Source organism: Coregonus clupeaformis, unplaced genomic scaffold (assembly GCF_020615455.1).
Source record: "Coregonus clupeaformis isolate EN_2021a unplaced genomic scaffold, ASM2061545v1 scaf2819, whole genome shotgun sequence".
Lineage (NCBI taxonomy): Eukaryota > Metazoa > Chordata > Actinopteri > Salmoniformes > Salmonidae > Coregonus > Coregonus clupeaformis.
The window spans coordinates 13215-36221 of record NW_025536273.1 but is presented as its reverse complement, the minus strand read 5'-3'; the positions used below and the strand labels follow the sequence as shown (position 1 = coordinate 36221).

Here is a 23007-nt window from a genome sequence, read left to right as displayed (position 1 = left end):
TTTATCCCCCCAAAAAAAAAAAAAAAAAACATATCTCTTTTAATACCTAAAGGGGTCCTAAAATCAAATAGCTAAAAGATGTATGGTACTGTATGACCTTCCCTTAGACTTTGAAGAATTAAAGCTGGAACCTGGCGCACCAACTGAACCGTTGTCATCACAGTTACATGATTAATGAGGATTATTAGGGTAGATTCATAGGACTACTGTTCAACCCATATTGTAGACTTTTCTTACCTTCCAATATTTCTTGCATTGAACAATTGAATATGGCAACTTTCAGGATGATTCAAACCACTGTATTTTTGATTCACCAATATATTCCAAACCAGTTTTTTTTAATTATTCTTAAATACTTTCCTAACCCAAAAAAATATACAAGATCTGCTGCAAAAGAGACGAATATGCATGTGTTTACATGGCTTTCCTTCGTTGATCCTTAATATTCTGAACTGTTCTTTCCATTTATTCTAGTGCAGCGGTCTCCAACAGGTCGATCGCAAGCTATCAGTAGTTAGCAAAACAATTCTGAAAGTATATGCATTTTTTATGTGTTTCACCGCAAACGGTCATAAATCTCATAAGTATCAGATACCGCAAGCTCCCAGCTACTATCTAATCAACGCGTCATTGACATTATCCCACCCCAGGTTAGCCACTATTGGCTTTAAAAGCCAAACCTAACACAATATCTGCCAATTAATTTCCAGCAATATTGCCCATCTGTCTTTGTGGTGAGCGCGTTTTGTCTATCACTCTGTCCGTAGCCAGTTGATGTCATAACTGTCTTGTGGATTGACAGAAATACTTTCCCCAAAACCTTCTCAATTAAATGTTAACTGCAAAGTAGGTTTACCTGGCAGAAGTATATCATGAGTAAGTCTATCCTTTGTATCTACTATTTGTTATTTGCCAACTTTGCCATGAAATGAGTAGCAGCAGTACAGAACCATCGCTAGATGCCACATTAGACTGCACATTCCTCACTCGCTAGATGCGCAATTAAAGGTCCAGTTGTGCAATTGAAGGGGAATTACAAAAAAAATTATACGTGTTAGTTTTTAGGGCCCCCTTAGAGTTGTTTATTAACCATTATTTTACCAGGTATATTGACAGAAAGCATTGCACTACGTTCTTTTGTACACTAAGGACCTGGGGAAGGGGAGAGGAGAAGAGAATAATGTGCCTATTTGAAAGCTATAAAAAAATTAGTAGCTCGTGACATGTTTAATTGTTCAAAGGCAGCTCTCATACTAGAAAAGGTTGGAGACCCCTGTTCTAATGAGTCTGTCATGAAAATTAAAATGAAAGGTAAACCAAATTTGAAAGGGATGGCTTTAGATAAAGGCACTGAAAACACTGTTGAATGAAAACTCCATGAGAAAATCTGTTGGCCAGCAAGTGGGAGGGTTTTCAGAGGTTGAATTACATTTATCCAACGCGCGCAAGGGAACCACACCTGCAAAGCCTGTAATGCACCTGCATAAGGTAAGTCTGAATACCAACTACTGAGAAGTATGTAGGAAAGGGGTGCGTAGGAAAGGCGTACATTTCCTAAGTCTGAATCAGGCCTTATAACGGCTTCATCATTCTTATTATTATATGTACTGGCTTATCTGAGGTCTTGCTATCGACAAACCCCTTTGTTGATTTCTCTGTTTGTAAACCTGGCTGCTTTGGTTCACACAGTGCAATGTTTACAATGGGTTTCATAAGTATTCACCCCCTTGGATTTTTTCACATTTTGTTGCGCTACAAAGTTGGATTGTAATACATTTAATTGTGATTTATTTTGTCATTGATCTACAATTAATAATTAATACAACTTAAGTAACTAACATATAGTTGTTGCATAAGTATTTACCCCCTTTGTTTAGGCAAACTGGCGCAGTGGTCTAAGGCACTGCATCGCAGTGCTAACTGTGCCACTAGAGATCCTGGTTCGAATCCAGGCTCTGTCGCAGCCGGCCGCGACCGGGAGACTCATGGGCGGCGCACAATTGGCCCAGCGTCGTCCAGGGTAGGGGAGGGATGGCCGGCAGGGATGTAGCTCAGTTGATAGAGCATGGCGTTTGCAACGCCTGGGTTGTGGGTTCGATTCCCACGGGGGGCCAGTATAAAAATATATGTATTCACTAACTGTAAGTCGCTCTGGATAAGAGCGTCTGCTAAATGACTAAAATGTAAATGTAAAATGTGGCTGACTAGAACACATAATAAGTTACATGGACTTACTCTGTGTGAAATAATAGGGGTTGACATGATTTTTGAATGACTACACCTTACCCATTCAAACACTGTCTGTAAAGTCCGTCAGTCAAGTGTTGAATTTCAAGCACAAAGACCAGGGAGCTTTTCGACAGCCTCATAAAGAAGGGCAGTGATTGGTAGATGGGTAACAATAAGACATAAGACATTGAATATCTCTTTAAGCATGAATAATAATTCTCAAAAGAATAATGGGCAAATATTGCACAATCCAGGTGTGCAAAGCTCTTAGAGACATAGGGCTCTATTAAATCAGATCCGCTTTATCCGACATCCGCACAACAGTTGTTTTGGTGGTGTCGGTGGTGGAACTGCGTAAGAGCTGTCAAATCCACAAGCGTCTCCTGGTATTATACCTAAATTGGACAGTCGCATTAAGATAAATCCCATGCGACCTTGTTTAAAAGTTTGAACACTGGAATGTGAGATGCAATCTACAACTCGATTAGGCTGATAGAAATCCTCATTATATTGTTTAATACATTTCATTTTGAGCGTCATTTTCTATATAGCCTACAATTTGTGACAACAATCAAGAGCAGCTGCTCACTGACTTGACCGCTCCAACACAGTTACACCTCCTACACTGCCAAAACATCAAGTATGTGGTTGTCGGCGATCACCAGTTAACGCTTGATCTGATTTAATCTAGGCATTTCCCAAGAAGACTCACAGTTGTAATCGCTGCCAAATGTGTTTCTAACATGTATTGACTCAGGTGGGTGAATACTTATCTAATCAAGGTATATTAGTGTTTTATTGTCCCCCATGATGAAATCGGGGAGGGGACTGTATATCTGTCTCTGTCTGTTTGTACGTTATTATACTAGCCCACTATAACCAACTATAATAACTCCACACAAACCACCCCAAAATAGCTCACTATAATGAACACATAGCCTATAAACGATATTCAAATCAAATCAAATCAAATGTTATTTGTCACATACACGTGTTTAGCAGATGTTATAGCGGGTGTAGCGAAATGCTTATGCTTCTAGCTCCGACAGTGCAGTAATATCTAACAAGTAATATCTAACAAATTCACAACATATACCCAATACACACAATACTAGTAAGGAATGGGATTTAAGAATATATACATATATAGAGGAGCAATGACAGAGCCGCATGGACTAAGATACAGTAGAATATTATAGAATAGAATGCAGTACATACATATGAGATGAGTAGTGCAAGATATGTAAACATTATTAAAGTGACTAGTGTTCCATTTCTTAAAGTGGCCAGTGATTTCAATGGGCAGCATCAGCCTCTAATGTGCTAGTGATGGCTATTTAACAGTCTGATGGCCTTGAGATAGAAGCTGTTTTTCATTCTCTCTGTCCCAGCTTTGATGCACCTGTACTGACCTCGCCTTCTGGATGATAGCGGGGTGAACAGGCAGTGGCTGATGTCCTTGATGATCTTTTTGCCCTTCCTGTGACATCGGGTGCTGTAGGTGTCTTGGAGGGCGAGTAGATTTCCCCTGATAATCAGTTCGGCAGACCGCACCACCCTCTGGAGAGCCCTGCGGTCACGGGCGGTGCAGTTGCCGTACCAGGCGGTGATACAGCCCAACAGGATGCTCTCAATTGTGCATCTGTAAAAGTTTGTGAGGGTTTTAGGTGCTAAGCCAAATTTCTTCAGCCTCCTGAGGTTGAAGAGGCTCTATTGCACCTTCTTCACCACACTGTCTGCGTGGGTGGACCATTTCAGTTTGTCAGTGATGTGTATACCAAGGAACTTGAAGCTTTCCACCTTCTCCACTGCGGTCACGTCTATGTGGATAGTGGGGTGCACCCTCTACTGTTTCCTGAAGTCCACGATCATCTCCTTTGTTTTGTTGATGTTGAGTGAGAGGTTATTTTCCTGGCACCACACTCCCCGAGCCCTCACCTCCTCCCTGTAGGCGGTTTCGTCATTGTTGGTAATCAAGCCTACTACTGTAGTGTCGTCTGCAAACTTGATGACTGAGTTGGAGGCGTGCTTGGCCACGCAGTCATGGGTGAACAGGGAGTACAGGAGGGGGCTGAGCACACACCCTTGTGGGGCCCCAGTGTTGAGGATCAGCGAAGTGGAGATGTTGTTTCCTACCTTCACCCCCTGGGGGCGGCCCGTCAGGAAGTCCAGGACCCAGCTGCACAGGGTGGGGTTCAGACCCAGGGCCTCGAGCTTAATGATAAGCTTGGAGGGTACTATGGTGTTGAATGCTGAGCTATAGTCAATGAACAGCATTCTTACATAGGTATTCCTCTTGTCCGGATGGGATAGGGCAGTGTGCAGTGTGATGGCGATTGCATCGTCTGTGGATCTATTGGGGCGGTAAGCAAATTGAAGTGGGTCTAGGGTGACAGGTAAGGTAGAGGTGATATGATCCTTGACTAGTCTCTCAAAGCACTTCATGATGACAGAGGTGAGTGCTACAGGGCGATAGTCATTTAGTTCAGTTACCTTTGCTTTCTTGGGTACAGGAACAATGGTGGCCATCTTGAAGCATGTGGGAACAGCAGACTGGGAAAGGGAGAGATTGAATATGTCCATAAACACACCAGCCAGCTGGTCTGCGCATGCTCTGAGGACGCGGCTAGGGATTCCGTCTGGGCCGGCAGCCTTGCGGGGGTTAACATGCTTAAATGTCTTAGTCACGTCGGCTATGGAGAAGGAGAGGCCACAGTCCTTGGTAGTGGGCCTCGTCAGTGGAAAGAAGGTGTTTAGCTTGTCTGGAAGCGAGACGTCGGTGTCGGCGACGTGGCTGGTTTTCCTTTTGTAGTCTGTGATTGTCTGTAGCCCCTGCTACATACGTCTCGTGTCTGAGCTGTTGAATTGCGACTCCACTTTGTCTCTATACTGATGTTTTGCCAGTTTAATTGCCTTGCGGAGTGAGTAGCTACACTGTTTGTATTCTGCCATATTCCCAGTCACCTTGCCATGGTTGAATGCGGTGGTTCGCACTTTCAGATTTGCGCGAATGCTGCCATCTATCCATGGTTTCTGGTTAGGGTAGGTTTTAATAGTCACAGTGGGCACAACATCACCTATACACTTCCTGATAAATTCAGTCACCGTTTTGGTGTATACGTCTAAATTATTTTCGGAAGCTACCCGGAACATATCCCAGTCCGCGTGATCTTGAAGCGTGGATTCCGATTGGTCAGACCAGCGTTGAATAGTCCTTAGCACGGGTACTTCCTGTTTGAGTTTCTGCCTATAGGAAGGGAGAAGCAAAATGGAGTCGTGGTCAGATATTACTACCATTACTACTGCCGTCACTACCCCTACCCCTACTACTACTTCTACTACTACTACTACTACTACTACTACTACTACTACTACATCTACTACTATTTCACAACAATAAATACTTCTAGATTAGCAAGCACACCACATTTACTTCAGTAAATGTCATTTTCTAGTTTAAAAATTATAATTCATATGAGCAAGTACAAGGTTGCTGCAGTTTGACAAGGTTTTCATCCTCCCTATAGGGCAAGGAGTTTTTCCAGTAGTTTAAAAATAAGTGACCTGATCAGACAAACTCTGTTCTCATCATAGTCAATATAAAACCGTTATGCAACTGATTAATCACTGTCATACCCTACACAGAGACTGACTATAAGTCAGCAGTATTTTTTGGTTAACTGAGGATTTTAGTCACTTGCCTGAAAATGGGAAAATAGTTGTTTACACACAGAAATGCCATAACTTGTCGGTCTCTTAATTAAACAACAGGGAGGAAGCAGAAAAATCAGGTTTTCGGCCTGCTAAAACAGATGGGTAGGCCGAACGTTAGTGAAGCTCTTATTAATTTCAACGAAACCTGAGCGTGAGCTCACTGGTTCCACGAGAGGCTTGCGCTGCTTGAGCATAAATTCAAAATTTCTATGCGCAGCTCACGTTTGACGGGGCGAATAAACTAGAGATGGCATCCCTCGCTGAAACAACGGCTTCCCATTCATTTTAAATGGAAGGAAAGTGGTGAGAAGCGGAGTGGGCGGGGGAACGTTGGGCAAAGCTAGCATTGGGCGATGGAGCTGAAAGCAGTGGGGCTAAAGTTGGGTAAAGCTTAACTTAATGCAAATCTTCGGTGATATCGCGGCGCATGTAACCAATAAAAGCTCACCATAGCTTCCAACCCATACTGGATTGGCTGACAATGGCTGTTGCTACATAGCACTACCTCGCATGCTTGCTAGCTTGTTAGCACCCACATGAGGGTGAAGCTAACATGGCTAGGCAAGTTATCATTATAAAGTGTTTTCTGGCCAAAGCAATAGGAAAAAGTGTCTCAGCTCTGCTCGCCCTGACCAAAATATATGCTTCCAGTGTAGCAGGTAAAAAAACTACTTATTTTGCGACGCTCCTACTGGAATTGTTTGCAGTTTGGTTGTTTTCAGTTTAAACAAATGCCCTGCCTAATGGGACAACCACAGAGCAGGCTCAACTTGCCCGGCTGCCATAAATGCTATAAATTGTCTGTCTTTTACGAAACAATGGGGATGAAACATAAATATTAGTTTGAGGATACGCCTACTGGAATTCCTTACAGTTTAGATTTTTTGGGTTAAAAAAACTAACACCCTGGGCAACTCTAACCCTGTAACCCTTAAAGTCCCTGCATCAGCTCTAGGACCAACAGGCTCTGAGACAGCTTCTACCCCCAAGCCATAAGTCTGCTGTATGAACACTCACAACATAATTCATTTATGATTTTATTTGTTATTTTATAAACAATACAAACATACAGTGGCTTGCGAAAGTATTCACCCCCCTTGGCATTTTTCCTATTTTGTGGCCATACAACCTGGACTTAATTAATTTGTTGGGGGTTTGTATCATTTGATTTACACAACATGCACTTTGAAGATGCAAAATATGTTTTATTGTGAAGCAAACAAGAAATAAGACAAAACAGAACAGAACTCTATAAGGTTGGCAAATCTAGCCACTGGGATTTTTGCCCATTCTTCAAGGCAGAACTGCTCCAGCTCCTTCAAGTTGGATGGGTTCCGCTGGCGTACAGCAATCTTTAAGTCATACCACAGATTCTCAATTGGATTGAGGTCTGGGCTTTGACTTGGCCATTCCAAGACATTTGAATGTTTCCCCTTTCCCCTTAAACCACTGGGATGGTGTTCTTGGGGTGATGAGAGGTGTTGGGTTTGCGCCAGACATAGCGTTTTCCTTGATAGCCAAAAAGCTAAATTTTAGTCCAGAGTACCTTCTTCTATATGTTTGGGGAGTCTCCCACATGCCTTTTGGCGAACACCAAATGTGTTTGCTTATTTTGTTCTTTAAGCAATGACTTTTCTCTGGCCACTCTTCAGTAAAGCCCAGCTCTGTGGAGTGTATGGCTTAAAGTGGTCATATAGATTATATTCCAATCTCTGCTGTGGAGCTTTGCATCTCCTTCAGGGTTATCTTTGGTCTCTTTGTTGCCTCTCTGATTATCACCCTCCTTGCCTGGTCTGTGAGTTTTGGTGGGCGGCCCTCTCTGGCAGGTTTGTTGTGGTGCCATATTCTTTCCATTTTTTTAATAATGGATTTAATGGTGCTCCGTGGGATGTTCAAAGGTTCAGATATTTTTTTATAACCCAACCCTGATCTGTACTTCTCCACAACTTTGTCCCTGACCTGTTTGGAGAGCTCCTTGGTCTTCATGGTGCCGCTTGCTTGGTGGTGCCCCTTGCTTAGTGGTGTCCCTTGCTAAGTGGTGTTGCAGACTCTGGGGCCTTTCAGAACAGGTGTATATATACTGAGATCATGTGACAGATCATATGACACTTAGATTGCACACAGGTGGATTTATTTAACTAATTATGTGACTTCTGAAGGTAATTGGTTGCACCAGATCTTATTTAGGGGCTTCATAGCAAAGGGGATGAATACATACGCACGCACCACGTTATTTTATTATTTGTATTTCTTATAATTTTTTGAAACAAGTTATTTTTTCATTTCACTTCACCTTTTTGGACTATTTTGTGTATGTCCATTACATAAAATCCAAATAAAAATCAATTTAAATTACAGGTTGTAATGCAACAAAATAGGAAAAAAGCCAAGGGGGATGAATACTTTTGCAAGGCACTGTACACATACAAACGACAAGATCATACAAACATTAACTACATCACACCTGCTCAGACCCACTAGCACATATCTCCAGCGCCCGCAGATTGTCAGTTGAATATCTTCCCTATCATATGAAACTGACAAGACTTTATATACACACTACACACACAGTCACATACACACACTGAACTGACACTCTCACACAAAACCCACACACATTCACATACACTACATACGCACACACACAAACACACACTTAACACACACACACATACTTTCACTCATCATATGCTGCTGCTACTCTGTTCTTTATTTTACTCTTATTATTATCTATCCTGATGCCTAGTCCTTTTACCCTGCCTTCATGTACACATCTACCTCAAATACCTTGTACCTCTGCACATTGATCTGGTACTGGTACTCCCTGTATATAGCTCCATTCTTGTGTATTAGCCACAGTAGCCTACTTGACCACTGTTAAAACTATAACTTAAAGCAGGTACAGCCTCAGTGTTCACAGTAAACGTGCATTATGTAGACGCAGGAATGGAAATGGCCAGTGCACAAAATCTTTAAGTTCCATCCATGTATAGGCCTATATGGGTGATTCTACAGAATAGGTGCAAACTGCAGTCCCACCCTCCAAAAAAAGTATCCAAACTTAGGATATTTATTCACAACATGATATGTTGTAATTCAATCTACATCATCACATCTTCTAATTCAATCCAAGGAAATAACAAACATATTTTTGAATGAGTATAGTACAAAGTCCTTGTTTAGTATTTCTTTTAAGGCAATACACTATTTTTGTATTTTTTAACACTATTATTTCAATAGAACATCTTCAGTTGTTCTATTACTACTTTGAAAGAAACTGATCTAATTAGTTTTGTTTATTTTTAAACAGCTTTCTCAAAAAATACTGTCCCACCTTTTGATGTCACTACCGAAAAACACACATTAAAAACTGTAGCATGAGTTTGTCTTAAGCCACACCCCTACAAATATTGACAGGTGATGGGATTGCACCCCTCTCCAGCATGGCCACATGGTGAGTAGTCTGAGTGAGCAAGTAGGTACATCTTCATGTATTTTTATGTGTCACTACCGAACATCTAATTTATAAAAAATAAAAAAAATGTAAAGTACAGTTTTGGGACTAAATTATATGTTTGCTGGGATGTACAGTACCAGTCAAAAGTTTGGACACACCTAATCATTAATCATCATAATCATAAAAAAAATAAAATTTCCACATTGTAGAATCATAGTGAAGACATCAAAACTATGAAATAACACATATGGAATCATGTAGTAACCAAAAAAGTGTTAAAAAAATCAAAATATATTTTATATTTGAGATTCTTCAAAGTAGCCACCCTTTGCCTTGATGACAGCTTTGCACACTCTTGGCATTCTTTCAAACAGCTTCACCTGGAATGCTTTTCAACAGTCTTGAAGGAGTTCCCACATATGCTGAGCACTTGTTGGCTTCTTTTCCTTCACTCTGCGGTCCAACTCATCCCAAATCATCTCAATTGGGTTGAGGTCTGGTGATTGTGGAGGCCAGGTCATCTAATGCAGCACTCCATCACTCTCCTTCTGTCACGCCCTGACCTAGAGAACTCTTGTTGGTTGGGTCAGGGTGTGAGTTTCAGTTGAGATCTATGTGATTATATATCTATGTGTAGATCTAGTTTTGTATTTCTATGTTTGGCCGGGTGTGATTCCCAATCAGAGGCAGCTGTCGCTCGATGTCTCTGATTGGGGATCATACTTATGTAGCCTGGTTTCCTACCGTAGTTGTGGGATATTGTGTTCCTGTTAGGGTTGTGGTGTTATAGCCCAGAGGACTTCACGGTTACGTTGCTTTTGTTGTTTTGTCGAGTGTTTATTCGTTCTAATAAACATGTACGCATACCACGCTGCACCTTGGTCTGACCCGTCTCTCAACGTACGTGACAGAATATCCCACCGCAAAAGGACCAAGCAGCGTGCCCAGAAGGAGCAAACGCCTGGGACTCAACGGGAGGTAACCTTGGTAGATGTCCTCCTCGGTTGGGGGAAAATTACTGAGGAGGAGGCCGTCCGTTACCGGGAGGCAATGAAGGAGAGTGTAGCCGGTAAAGGACCCTGGGCGAAGGAAGAAGCCCGGGTAGGAGAGGATCAACGACGACATCAACGGTGCCGGCCGAAGAGGAAGCCCGAGAGGCAGCCCCAATAAAACATTTTGGGGGGGCTAAAAGGGGTGGTCGGGGATCGAGAGAGAAGAGCCCCGACCATTGCACCCGTGGGGGTTCCAGGTGGAGTCCCTACAACCATGGGAGCAGGGATGGGAGCAGTTTTACACAGAGGAGTCGGAGGACGACGACGACTATGAATTTCTGTTCCCTCACTCGTGGGGGCTCCCGGAGGAGTCCTCACTGGAGGGGGATTGGTGGTGGAGAGAGAAGGACTGGAACAGTCGTGGATCTCCAACGCCAGTTCCCAGTCCAGCATGGCCTGTGCCTGCTCCTCGCACCAAGCCAGTGGTGTGTGTTCCCAGTCTGGCACGGTCCGTGCCTGCTCCTCGCACCAAGCCAGTGGTGCGTGTTCCCAGTCCGGCACGGCCCGTGCCTGCTCCTCGCACCAAGCCAGTGGTGCGTGTTCCCAGTCCGGCACGGCCCGTGCCTACTCCTCGCACCAGCCCTGTGGTGCGTGTCGCCAGCCCGGTATGGCCCGTTCCAGGACAGAAACACGCACCTAAAATGGAGTCAGCAGGTACAGTTGGTCCGTCCGGATCGTTGGAGGAACGTATCCAACGGCAGGCGAGCAGGATCCAGGCTCTCGTCACCGCAATGGAGCGCGTGGTGAGTACATTGGAGCGATGGGAGAGAGGTGGCGTTTCTACACCTCCTCCAACCACACAACTGACCCGACCTCCAGCGACGGACCCCTGCAGGGAGCACCTTAGCGTGTCGGTGCCCAGTCTGGGGCCGGCAACCAGCCCAACTACAGGGTTGGAAACCACCTCTGTGTCGGTGCCCAGGGTGGGCACGACGTACAGCCCCGTTTTGGAGCAGGAGCTCCTAAACGTGTCGGTGCCCAGTCTGGGGCCGGCAACCAGTCCTACTACAGGGCTGGAACTTTCCTCTGCGTCGGTGCCCAGGCTGGGCACGGCGTTCAGTTCTGCTCCAGAGATGGGGATGGATACGGGTCCGAAACTTTGCTCCACTCCTGTGCCAGAGCAGTCCGCTCCACCGGTGCCAAGTCCAGCTCCGGTCAGCTGCTCCACTCCGGAGCCAGAGAAGTCCGCTCCACCGGTGCCCAGTCCAGCTCCGGTCAGCGGCTCCACTCCGGAGCCAGAGGAGTCCGCTCCACCGGGGTCCAGTTCAGCTCCGGTCAGTGGCTCCACTCCGGAGCCAGAGCAGTCCGCTCCACCGGGGTCCAGTTCAGCTCCGGTCAGCGGCTCCACTCCGGAGCCAGGGCTGTCCGCTCCACCGGGGTCCAGTACAGCTCCGGTCAGCGGTTCCACTCGGGAGCCAGAGTAGTCCGCTCCACCGGGGTCTAGTTCAGCTCCGGTCAGCGGCTCCACTCCAGGCCCAGACGTCAGCCCCTCTCCAGGGTCGGGGCCTCCCACACCAGGGTCCAGACAGGGCTTGGTGCATCGCGGGAGGATCCTTTATTGCAACTTTTTCACTATGTTTCGGTAGTGACAAATTCAATGGGGTGGTAGGGAATTCAGGTAAATATTTCAAATCTGCAGTAAGCGTGTGAATAATATACTGCATATTCCTATTGGAAGACGTGTGGTGAAAGTTTGGTAAAAATAGGATACAAATTAGCTTCTTTATTTTTACCCCAATTTGCACAACTTCTGCAGAATAACCCATTTACTGTTAATCTGTAATTAAAAAGTTAAAGGTCCATTAACAGTCTAGCCTATGTCATCACTATTTGTTGATTTTATGCATTTTGAATTAAAGAAAACAATGGTGTAAAGTAACTACATAAAAAATACTTTGAAATACTACTTCAGTATACAATATTTACAGTGGGGAAAAAAAGTATTTAGTCAGCCACCAATTGTGCAAGTTCTCCCACTTAAAAATATGAGAGAGGCCTGTAATTTTCATCATAGGTACACGTCATCTATGACAGACAAATTGAGATTTTTTTTCTCCAGAAAATCACATTGTAGGATTTGTAATGAATTTATTTGCAAATTATGGTGGAAAATAAGTATTTGGTCACCTACAAACAAGCAATATTTCTGGCTCTCACAGACCTGTAACTTCTTCTTTAAGAGGCTCCTCTGTCCTCCACTTGTTACCTGTATTTATGGAACCTGTTTGAACTTGTTATCAGTATAAAAGACACCTGTCCACAACCTCAAACAGTCACACTCCAAACTGCACTATGGCCAAGACCAAAGAGCTGTCAAAGGACACCAGAAACAAAATTGTAGACCTGCACCAGGCTGGGAAGACTGAATCTGCAATAGGTAAGCAGCTTGGTTTGAAGAAATCAACTGTGGGAGCAATTATTAGGAAATGGAAGACATACAAGACCACTGATAATCTCCCTCGATCTGGGGCTCCACGCAAGATCTCACCCCGTGGGGTCAAAATGATCACAAGAACGGTGAGCAAAAATCCCAGAACCACACGGGGGGACCTAGTGAATGACCTGCAGAGAGCTGGGACCAAAGTAACAAAGCCTACCATCAGTAACACACTACGCCGCCAGGGACTCAAATCCTGCAGTGCAGACGTGCGTCCCCCTGCTTAAGCCAGTACATGTCCAGGCCCGTCTGAAGTTTGCTAGAGTGCATTTGGATGATCGAGAAGAGGATTGGGAGAATGTCATATGGTCAGATGAAACCAAAATATAACTTTTTGGTAAAAATAACTCACCACGTCGTGTTTGGAGGACAAAGAATGCTGAGTTGCATCCAAAGAACACCATACCTACTATGAAGCATGGGGGTGGAAACATCATGCTTTGGGGCTGTTTTTCTGCAAGGGGACCAGGACGACTGATCCATGTAAAGGAAAGAATGATTTGGGCCCTGTATTTAAAATCCTCCTTCCATCAGCAAGGGCATTGAAGATGAAACGTGGCTGGGTCTTTCAGCATGACAATGATCCCAAACACACCGCCCCGGCAACGAAGGAGGTTCCGAAGAAGCATTTCAAAGGTCCTGGAGTGGCCTAGCCAGTCTCCAGATCTCAACCCCATAGAAAATCTTTGGGGGAGTTGAAAGTCCGTTGTTGCCCAGCGACAGCCCCAAAACATCACTGCTCTAGAGGAGATCTGCATGGAGGAATGGGCCAAAATACCAGCAACAGTGTGTGAAAACCTTGTGAAGACTTACAGAAAACGTTTGACCTGTGTCATTCGCCAACAAAGGGGTATATAACAAAGTATTGAGAAACTTTTGTATATTGACCAAATACTTATTTTCCACCATAATTTGCAAAATAATAAACAATCCTACAATGTGATTTTCTGGAATAGTTTTTCTCATTTTGTCTGTCATAGTTGACGTGTACCTATGATGAAAATTACAGGCCTCTCTCATCTTTTTAAGTGGGAGAACTTGCACAATTGGTGGCTGACTAAATACTTTTTTTCCCCACTGTATACTATTACTCAAGTAGTATTTTACTGGGTTACTTTCACTTTCATGAAGGTATCTTTACTTTTACTCAATGACAATTGGGTAGGCTACATTTTCCACCACTGGGCCTAGGTAGCCTAGCCAACCGAAGTTATATAATATAAACCAAAGTTGATCACAACACAAATAAATTGGCTTAGGCTATAAATACATAATGTTACCACTTTGTTTCCCCTGGATGAGACAGGGCGCATAGAGGCTAGGCCTACAGTTGATCAGACTGATACTGCATGTCAGATCGCTAATGTTTAGGTGTAGGCTGCTAAAACATTTCTCTAAAGAGTCTATTGGGAGTGACTTATTTTCCTGTTTGCTAAAATAATACCGGTGGGGAAATGATAGCCCGCTCTGATTTATATAGACGTGTGCCATGCCCGACCTGCACGATCTGTGATTTCTGTGAATCTGATTGGTCACAAAGGTGGCATCACAGATCCCAGAGTGGTGGGGCCATTTCTTTCACCTGCTCTAAAGCTACCCCAGGTGATTTATTTTACTGAAAGCAACAAAACTGTAAGGAATTCCAGTAGGTGTAGCCTAAAATGTATCTTTCTGATTCATCCCCATTGTTTAATTGAAAGACGGACAATTTATGTAATTTATGTTGAGCCTGCTCTGTGGTTGTCCCATTAGGCAGGGGATTTTTTTAAAGGAGTGGCTGTGGTTCTGGATTAATAGAATGATCAGCCTACCACTGGTTTTGTTCTGACTTGGGAAGGGGCTAACAGCCTGCAATAAAAGGCGGCTGATTCAATGTAGTATGTGTATGTAGAAGGCTTTAATGGTTTCTCGTAGTTATTGACTGAATTGTCGTGGGGTAAACATTTTCCTTCCACACAATAGCTTTTTTCTTCTAAAGCGTCGACAGTAAAATAATTAGTTTCTAAAATGACTTGGTCGGTAAGCAATTGTTTCATTAGTCTGGTAGTACTGTTCCTTTGGCAGGTCGATGAAATCGCAGAAACTTGCACTTGCATGATTATGCTGCATCCTCAACAGGCTTTTTGCAATGCAGACGTCGGTAAGGCAATTTTGGCAACATTTCTTCTGGAGTTTCTCTTCACATGTCGATAGGCTGCGTACTACACTATCAATGCGCATCATGCAGAAATGTTACGAATGTTGTGGTCTTTGTAATGTTAGCCTTTTTAGGACATGATCATTAGGCCTATATTTACATCTTCTCACAAGTAGTTACATTAAGTCGGCATTAACAGTAAAATGGGCTACACCTGGAGTTTATTCATTACAGATCTAACGAAACGGAGGGACCTACCTGAATTTGTCCAATAGAAACACTTGTTTACTTTTTCAGTTTGGAGTAAATGGAATTGGCGTAATGATTAAACCCCAGGTGTTATATTTTTCTCTAGGCCAGGTATGGGCAACTCCGTCCTCGCTCCTGATTGCTGTCACTTTTGCCCCTGTTAACACACCTGACTCCAACAATCAACTAATCATGACCTTCAGTTTAGAATGCAATGAGTTAAATCAGCTGTGTTTGCTAGGGATTGGTGTTAAATGACCACTCACGCCCCCGATGACTAGAGTTTCCCCATCCCTGCTCTATGCCTACAGAATACTTATTTGTCCAGAAGCTAAATTAGTGTATGTTTGTGTGTGTGTGTGTGTGTGTGTATATATATGTGTGTTAAAAGTTAATATTTTCTTATATTTAACCTAAAGCACTGTTGTACTGTTTTTGTTTCAAAGCAAATGTTCAATTCAACATGACTTCACATACTTGACATTTTACAGAGAACCCATCAAAATGACTAGGCCTACATGGCAAATGGGACTAGGCTACATGTCTCAGCTATTATGTCACTGATCTGTAAGATGTACTCTCACTCATTCAGGGTTTGGCTCAGTTTATCATGCGGCTAGGTTGGTTAACGGTTCTTCATTCTACTAAGAGATATTTCCATGCTTTTGTCTCGAGTTGATAGCAGTGTTACCAGCACTTTACCAACTGCTTGAGTACAGGCACCTCTTATAGGATAGGTTAGTCCCTGTAAAACATGAATACCGGCATTGTGAAATTAAGATGTACGCGCAGTCTGTCCTGTGCAGTATGCTAAGGGCGGTTGAGTGTCTTGGACAGAACCCCGTCACGAGTGGCTATACTTGACCTTTCAGATCAATTTAGGCCTACCTTGAATCAGATTACTGGTTCAGTTAGTGAAGAGGTGTAATGACATGCAACACATTATTCCCTGGGGACAGTTCCTGTTGAGTTTATGGACAACCGTTTTAAGCGAAGAGATGTCCTTCTTGGTATATTCTCCAAAATGATTGAGGGACACATTGCGGGACATGAGAATGATTGCTTTGGCTTTGCTGCTGAGGGCGTGAGCTCTGTTGGTAGAGCATGGCGCTAACGCCTGTGACATCTTGGGTCTGTAAAGGATTCCATGTACTCTCAGATCCCACAACACCCTGACTCCATCAGTGTCTAACTGACCAGTATACTGAATGGATTATTTCAGTGGAGTTAAACCATATTTCTCTCTTCTAGTGATCATGGCAAAGGTGGTTGGAGTGAATGTTGGGTCTAACACCAAGTATGACATCCAACAGATCAAGGTATGATCAGCCTTTTTATTAAGTGGTTGTTCCTTCCTGCACTGAAACATTGAAGCCCCCTGAACCCCAGTCTGACAGCTAGTCCCAATTCACTCCCTTCCCCCTTAGCTTCAATGTTTGCAGATATTAAGGATCTGGATAAGTATAAACTGTGGTGCTTCCACCATATAAAAAAAGGTTAACTTCTATAGAAATGCCTCTTGATTTAAATAGTATAAATTGTATTATTCAGTCGCTGTTCCAACTGGCCCTTGACTATGGCAACATCCTCTATATGAACTCTGCTGCCGCTTCATTACATTCTCTACCAGAAAGTTGGTTGGCCCTCTGTCACAGGTTGATACATTGCTATGTTTTCATTTATAAAGCCCTTTTACAAAAATTCCCACTGTTCCTTACATCATTACTAAGACATGAGTTAGCCATCCCTGAGACTGGGTGTGGTAACTGGAAATTCCTTTTGTCTCTACGGAGTTAGGTAAACCAGCTTTAAGTATTAATTTTTTTTGCACCTGAATTTGTGAAACCATCTTCCAAATGTTCAAATATTTGTTTTGGTGACTCTCGGACAATTCAGAAAGCTATTTATTTTATTTTGATGACCGTGTTCTTTCTGCTTGCATTTTTGTTTTTTGATATGTTTCTGTAATTCAGGGCTCCTCTGTAAAAGTGACCCTGGTTAAATAAAAAATGATTGCTTGCAGATCTGCAAACATCAAAGGCTTAGTGCTGAGGGGATGGGGTATAGAGTGGGAATTAGGAAAGACTGACAGTGCCTGAGAGCTGCAGTCAGTGCGGTTCAAAACTGTTTGACAGATCCTTCTTTCTCTCGTGATTGGCTAGATGTTCAAAGGTCCTGACCGGGTTATCCACGCCATCTTCACTGCATCCTCCCCAGCCGCATGCGGCGTGACTCTGGAAACCAACAAGGAGTATCTCTTCATAGGTGCGGTTCTCACTACGTTACCCAAGTTCCATTGCCAGCACTGGTTAACCCTATCAGTCCTGAGACCCCAGCAAAAATCTACTTTTCATTTATCTGCATGTCCAGCCCTTACATTTAGCCTCGCTGAAGTGTTTTTTCTTTTCTTTTTAGGACAACCAGGGCTACAAGTGAAACGCAAAACAATTTGACATAAACCGTTGCATTCATGAGTTTTATTGACCAATGTAAAGAAATATTAGGTCCGCCAAAGCAAAAACCTGATAAAAATGAATGTCAATGCTGTAAGTACAGAAATGTTTTGCTCAGTTGGAAATTGATATCCAACTAGTCGGTGACAACTGTTTGGTGTTTGTGACAACTATGTAAGCGTATTACATTACTGAAGACACTATGTCCTTGGATTTCATATGATGTATGTAGAAGAACATACACAACTTGTGTAGCTTGTGCGCGTCAGAGCAAAATATGTTAGGTTTGTGTGTTAGCGTTTCATAAATGGCTTTTAATAGTGACTCTACAGACGTATTTGTAAAAGACCCTGCCCTTGGCCCCTTTGGGATCTGCCCTGGTCTCACAAACCCCTCTCTACCTCAGCCCCCATTAATCACAAACTAATGGTTGGTACCAGCGGATGCAGTAGACATGGACTAATCCAATGTTACAACCCAGAAGTGTGTATCTCAAACACACTGTTTTAAAAGGGATTAGAAGTCCAAAAACTGACATTCACTTGGACTCATTGGGTTAAACTGCTTAAAATGCTTACAGCATCATGGCCTGCTCTAAACTATTGACTTCACCTTGTATAAGAAAACAAGTGCCTTAGAAACAATACATTCTCTGTACATCTTCAAGTTACACTTTATAAAAATGTACAAATGCTTACACGTTTACAATTCATTAAATGATTATGAAACAATGTTTATAATGCTTATACAGTGTCTATAGGAAGTCTACACCCCCTTTCAAAGTGTTCACCTTTTGATCCCTTATAGCAGGGGTGTAAAAGTCATTCCATGGAGATTTGAGTGTCTGCAGGTTTTTCCTTTCAATTACGACCTAGACAACCAGGTGAGGAGTTCCTTACTAATTAGCTGTGGTGGAAAAAGTACCCAATTTTCATACTTGAGTAAAAGTAAAGATACCTTAATAGAAAATGACTCAAGTAAAAGTCACCCAGTAAAATACTAGATTTAAAAGTATTTGGTTTTAAATATACTTAAGTATAAACCATTTCAAACTCTTTATTAAACAAATCAGACAGCACCATTTTCTTTTTTATTACTTACAGATAGCCAGGGGCACACCAACACAGCATGTATACTACATGACCAAGTATGTGGACACCTGCTCGCGTAACATCTGTTGTGGAAATTCTAACCAATAAGGAGAGACTTTGTTATTTCTTCAAAATGATAATACTTTTATTGATTTTAGTTATTGCAAAAACTCACTATATCCTGTCTGTAGGCAAGCTGGTGACTGGAAGGATGTATGTAACACTGTGTGGCTATAATATTGTCACGATCGTCGTAGTAATGAGTAGACCAAGGCGCAGCGTGAGAAACAAACATGACTTTAATTAGTTAAAGTTTCTAAACAAAACAAAACACGACTCGTGAAGTCCACGGTGACAATGACCGAACACGGAACAAAAACCCACCAACCCAAAGTGAAACACAGACAGTTAAATATGGCTCCCAATCAGAGACAACCAGCAAACAGCTGACACTCGTTGCCTCTGATTGGGAGTCACTCAGACCAACCTAGAAATAAACACAACAGAACTACCAACATAGAAATAAACACATAGAATGAACACACCCTGGCTCAACATAATGAGTCCCAGAGCCAGGGTGTGACAGTACCCCCTCAAAGGCGCGGACTCGCGACCGCGCCTCAACTAAACAAAACAGGGGAGGGCTGGGCGGGCATACCTCCTCGGCGGCGGTTCTGGCTCCGGCCTTGACCACCACCCTCCAATACACCCCCCATAGTGCCCCTGGTCCAGTCTGTCGACTCGCACCCCTGGCTTGGTGCGTGGAGGAGGAACGGGCCTTACCAGGCTGACTTCTCGCACCCCTGGCTTAGTGCGCGTGGCAGGAACAGGCCGGACCGGGCTGGCGACGCGCACCGTAGGTTTGGTGCGAGTGGCAGAACAGGCCGGGTCGGGCTGGCGACGCACCGTAGACTTGGTGCGGGTGGCAGGAACAGGCCGGGTCGGGCTGGCGACGCGCACCGTAGACTTGGTGCGGGTGGCAGGAACAGGCCGGACCGGGCTGGCGACGCGCACCCTAGGTTTAGTGCGTGGAGCAGGGACAGGCCGGGCTGGGCTGTCGACGCACACCGTAGGCTTGGTGCGTGGAGCAGGGACAGGCCGGGCTGGGCTGTCGACGCACACCATAGGCTTGGTGCGGGTGGCAGGAACAGGCCGGGCTGGGCTGTCGACGCACACCGTAGGCTTGGTGCGTGGAGCAGGGACAGGCCGGACCGGGCTGGCGACGCACACCGTAGGCTTGGTGCGTGGAGCAGGGACAGGCCGAACCGGGCTGTGGAGACGGATAGGAGGCCTGGAGTGAATAGCGGCCACCACCCGTCCTGGCTGAATGCCTACCCTCACACACTCTGTGTGAGGCATCCACACTAGGACGTACAGGGCGGTGTACCCCTGGCCTGGTGGCCTTCTGGATCCGCCCCCTTTTCTCCTCCGTCAGCCCCGTCGTCCATGCCGTGTGCCCCCCTAAACATTTTCTGGGGTTGCCTCACGACCGTCCGACGACGACCCTGATCACGCTGTAGCTCCTCTCTACGGCGCGCCTCCACCGTCTCACTCCATGGCCGGGCGATCCATCCCGGCCAGGATTTCCTCCCAGGTCCAGGACCCCTGCCCGTCCAAGATCTGCTCCCACGTCCAGGCTGCCTGCTCCTGGACACGCTGCTTGGTCTTGGTATGGTGGGTTTTTTCTGTCACGATCGTCGTAGTAATGAGTAGACCAAGGCGCAGCGTGAGAAACAAACATGACATTAATTAGTTAAAGTTTCTAAACAAAACAAAAACACGACTACGTGAAGTCCACGGTGACAATGACCGAACACGGAACAAAAAACCCACCAACCCAAAGTGAAACACAGACAGTTAAATATGGCTCCCAATCAGAGACAACCAGCAAACAGCTGACACTCGTTGCCTCTGATTGGGAGTCACTCAGACCAACCTAGAAATAAACACAACAGAACTACCAACATAGAAATAAACACATAGAATGAACACACCCTGGCTCAACATAATGAGTCCCAGAGCCAGGGTGTGACAAATATGCCCTGGGAAGACTTGAGTGCCACGCAAAAGAAGTGCTTGACTCGCCGCTACCAAAGCGGCTGCAATTGCAAGGTGTTTGTGTGATGGGAATTATAGTGATATTACTGTACACCAATATTTATACAGTACTTTTCCTAAAAGGAAGTATACTACTCTGGTCACATTGGTAAAACGCATCAGCTCGAGTATTGGGATAATGATCTGTCAGTGATCTTGGTCTTCTGTCTCTCTGCTCCAATCCACAGATCATCCGCTGCACTTCCCTCCCCTGTCCGATCAGCACCCCAGAGGAGTGCCTGTGGATGGACTTGGGGACTGACAATGGCCAAAACCTTGCCTGTATCAAGAGGAGAGATGGGTCCTGTGCCTGGAAGTAGTTCCTGGATATTGAAGAGCCTTATACTCTACAGGCCATCTGCTCTGTGATTAAAGATGCCTGCAATTAATGTAAAAAAATACACAAAGCTACAAATGCAAATTATGATTTAAATGAAATAAAAGCGCTTACTGGTCACTTCTACAAGTGCAATAAAAATATACTACAAATGAAAATAGCGCTCCAAGTATTAATTTCTTCCGCTGATCTGTTTACTAGTTTTTAAGCTAACAAAAGATATTAATGAAACCCAAAATGGTTCTCAGTGGTGTTGGCCCATGTGTTTTCTTCTTCTTCTAAACAGAACAGTTCCTGAAATGTTATTCTAAATCCTGGGACTCGTTCAACAGGGCACAATGTAGAAAGTTCAAATGTTATGTTCTATACATAAAGAACAAACTGGCTTCTCTGACAGGAGGAAAGGAATCATGTCTGCTCTATTAATGGCATTTCTATCTGCAGCGTTCAACGATTGTTTACTGAATGTGGCTCTGAATTAGTTTGGGTCTAAACCAGGGCTTCAGCTTTGTCATTGACCAACTTAAACTCTGATTCTTCATAAGTCGGATAATATTGGTGTGTATTCTTCGGTGGGATGAATATTCTGTTATGTACAATGCTGTGTTAATGTGCTAGTCGGAATTAGGAAACTGACATTTTCTTACTTGCGAACTGGTTGTAGTTATACAATTGCCACATTCAACCAGTTAGGGAGTTGGACATTTCCTAGTTTTGACTAGCACAGGAGTGGTACAAAAAAAGTTCCACACTGGCTGACATCACTGTATCATATTCACTATAACTGCTTCATTCTTTTATTTACTGGCTTATCTGCTTATCTTACTATGGACAAATCCCTTTGATTTCCCTGCAACAGATTGTAAATCTGGTCGCTTTGGTTCACACAGTGCAGGTTAGTGTTATTCGTCATGACTCTTGTTCTGGAGGCCACACTGCGGATGGGCACAGCCATCTGTTTTTAAACCTAACTTTAACCACACTAACCTTAAATTAAGAACAAAAAGCTATTTTTCCTTTTATGAATTTTTACAATCTAGCTAAGCTAAGGGGAAATCGCTCAGTTCTGCCTCCAGGACAAGACTCATGATAAACAACCTGTTCACACAATGTTATGTATACAGTGGGTATTACATTTACATTTTACATTTTAGTCATTTAGCAGACACTCTTATCCAGAGCGACTTACAGGAGCAATTAGGGTTAAGTGCCTTGCTCAAGGGCACGTCGACAGATTTTTCACCTAGTCGGCTCGGAGATTAGAACCAGCGACCTTTCGGTTACTGGCACAACACAACGCTCTTACCCACTGAGCTACCTTGGATATCACCACCCCTTGGATTTTTTTCACATTTTGTTACAAAGTGGGATTTGAACTGTTATTTTATTGGATCCCCCCCTCAAAAAAATGCATACAAATGATGAAGTATTGAAGTATTAACCACCTTTGTTTAGGCAAGCTTAAATTAGTTAAGGAATAGCATTTGGCTTAACAAATCACAAATTACATGGACTGAAATAAGGGTTGACATGATTTTTGAATGATTACCCCTGTCCCCCCATGCATACATCTGTAAGGTTCCTCAAAGACCAGGGAGCTGTTCGAAAGCCTTATAAAGAAGGGCAGTGATTGGTAGATGGGTAACAAATCAGACATTGATTCTCTTTAAGCATGGTAAAGTTAATAATTATGCTGTGGATTATGTATAAAACCACCCAGACACATCAAAGTTAGTCGTCTTCTGAACTGACCT

General features: G+C 43.9%; 1 protein-coding gene across 3 annotated transcripts; it reads left to right on the top strand.

Annotated features, from left to right (window-relative positions):
- Positions 1 to 1406: 1406 nt before the first annotated feature.
- LOC121568709 (metalloproteinase inhibitor 2) lies at positions 1407 to 21393 on the top strand. Of its 3 annotated transcripts, XM_045219843.1 has the most exons (5): positions 1407 to 1487; positions 7195 to 7199; positions 16527 to 16594; positions 17438 to 17540; positions 21105 to 21391. In XM_045219843.1, exons 3-5 carry the CDS (start codon positions 16532 to 16534, stop codon positions 21176 to 21178), a joined length of 240 nt encoding a protein of 79 aa, XP_045075778.1. In that variant the 5' UTR covers positions 1407 to 1487; positions 7195 to 7199; positions 16527 to 16531; the 3' UTR covers positions 21179 to 21391. The 3 variants fall into 3 exon arrangements, with proteins under 3 accessions (XP_045075778.1, XP_045075777.1, XP_045075776.1); XM_045219842.1 differs by lacking the exon at positions 7195 to 7199 and having other exon boundaries at positions 1450 to 1488; XM_045219841.1 differs by lacking the exons at positions 1407 to 1487; positions 7195 to 7199 and adding an exon at positions 14975 to 15029 and having other exon boundaries at positions 21105 to 21393.
- The last annotated feature ends 1614 nt before the right edge of the window (positions 21394 to 23007 follow it).

Bases quoted from the DNA above. Each gene is read 5' to 3' on its own strand.
- LOC121568709 (XM_045219841.1), top strand. From the start codon at position 14,984: ATGATTATGCTGCATCCTCAACAGGCTTTTTGCAATGCAGACGTCG. The intron at 15,030-16,526 runs GTAAGGCAATTT...TCTCTCTTCTAG, and splicing joins TTTTTGCAATGCAGACGTCG to TGATCATGGCAAAGGTGGTT. The intron at 16,595-17,437 runs GTATGATCAGCC...GTGATTGGCTAG, and splicing joins ATGACATCCAACAGATCAAG to ATGTTCAAAGGTCCTGACCG.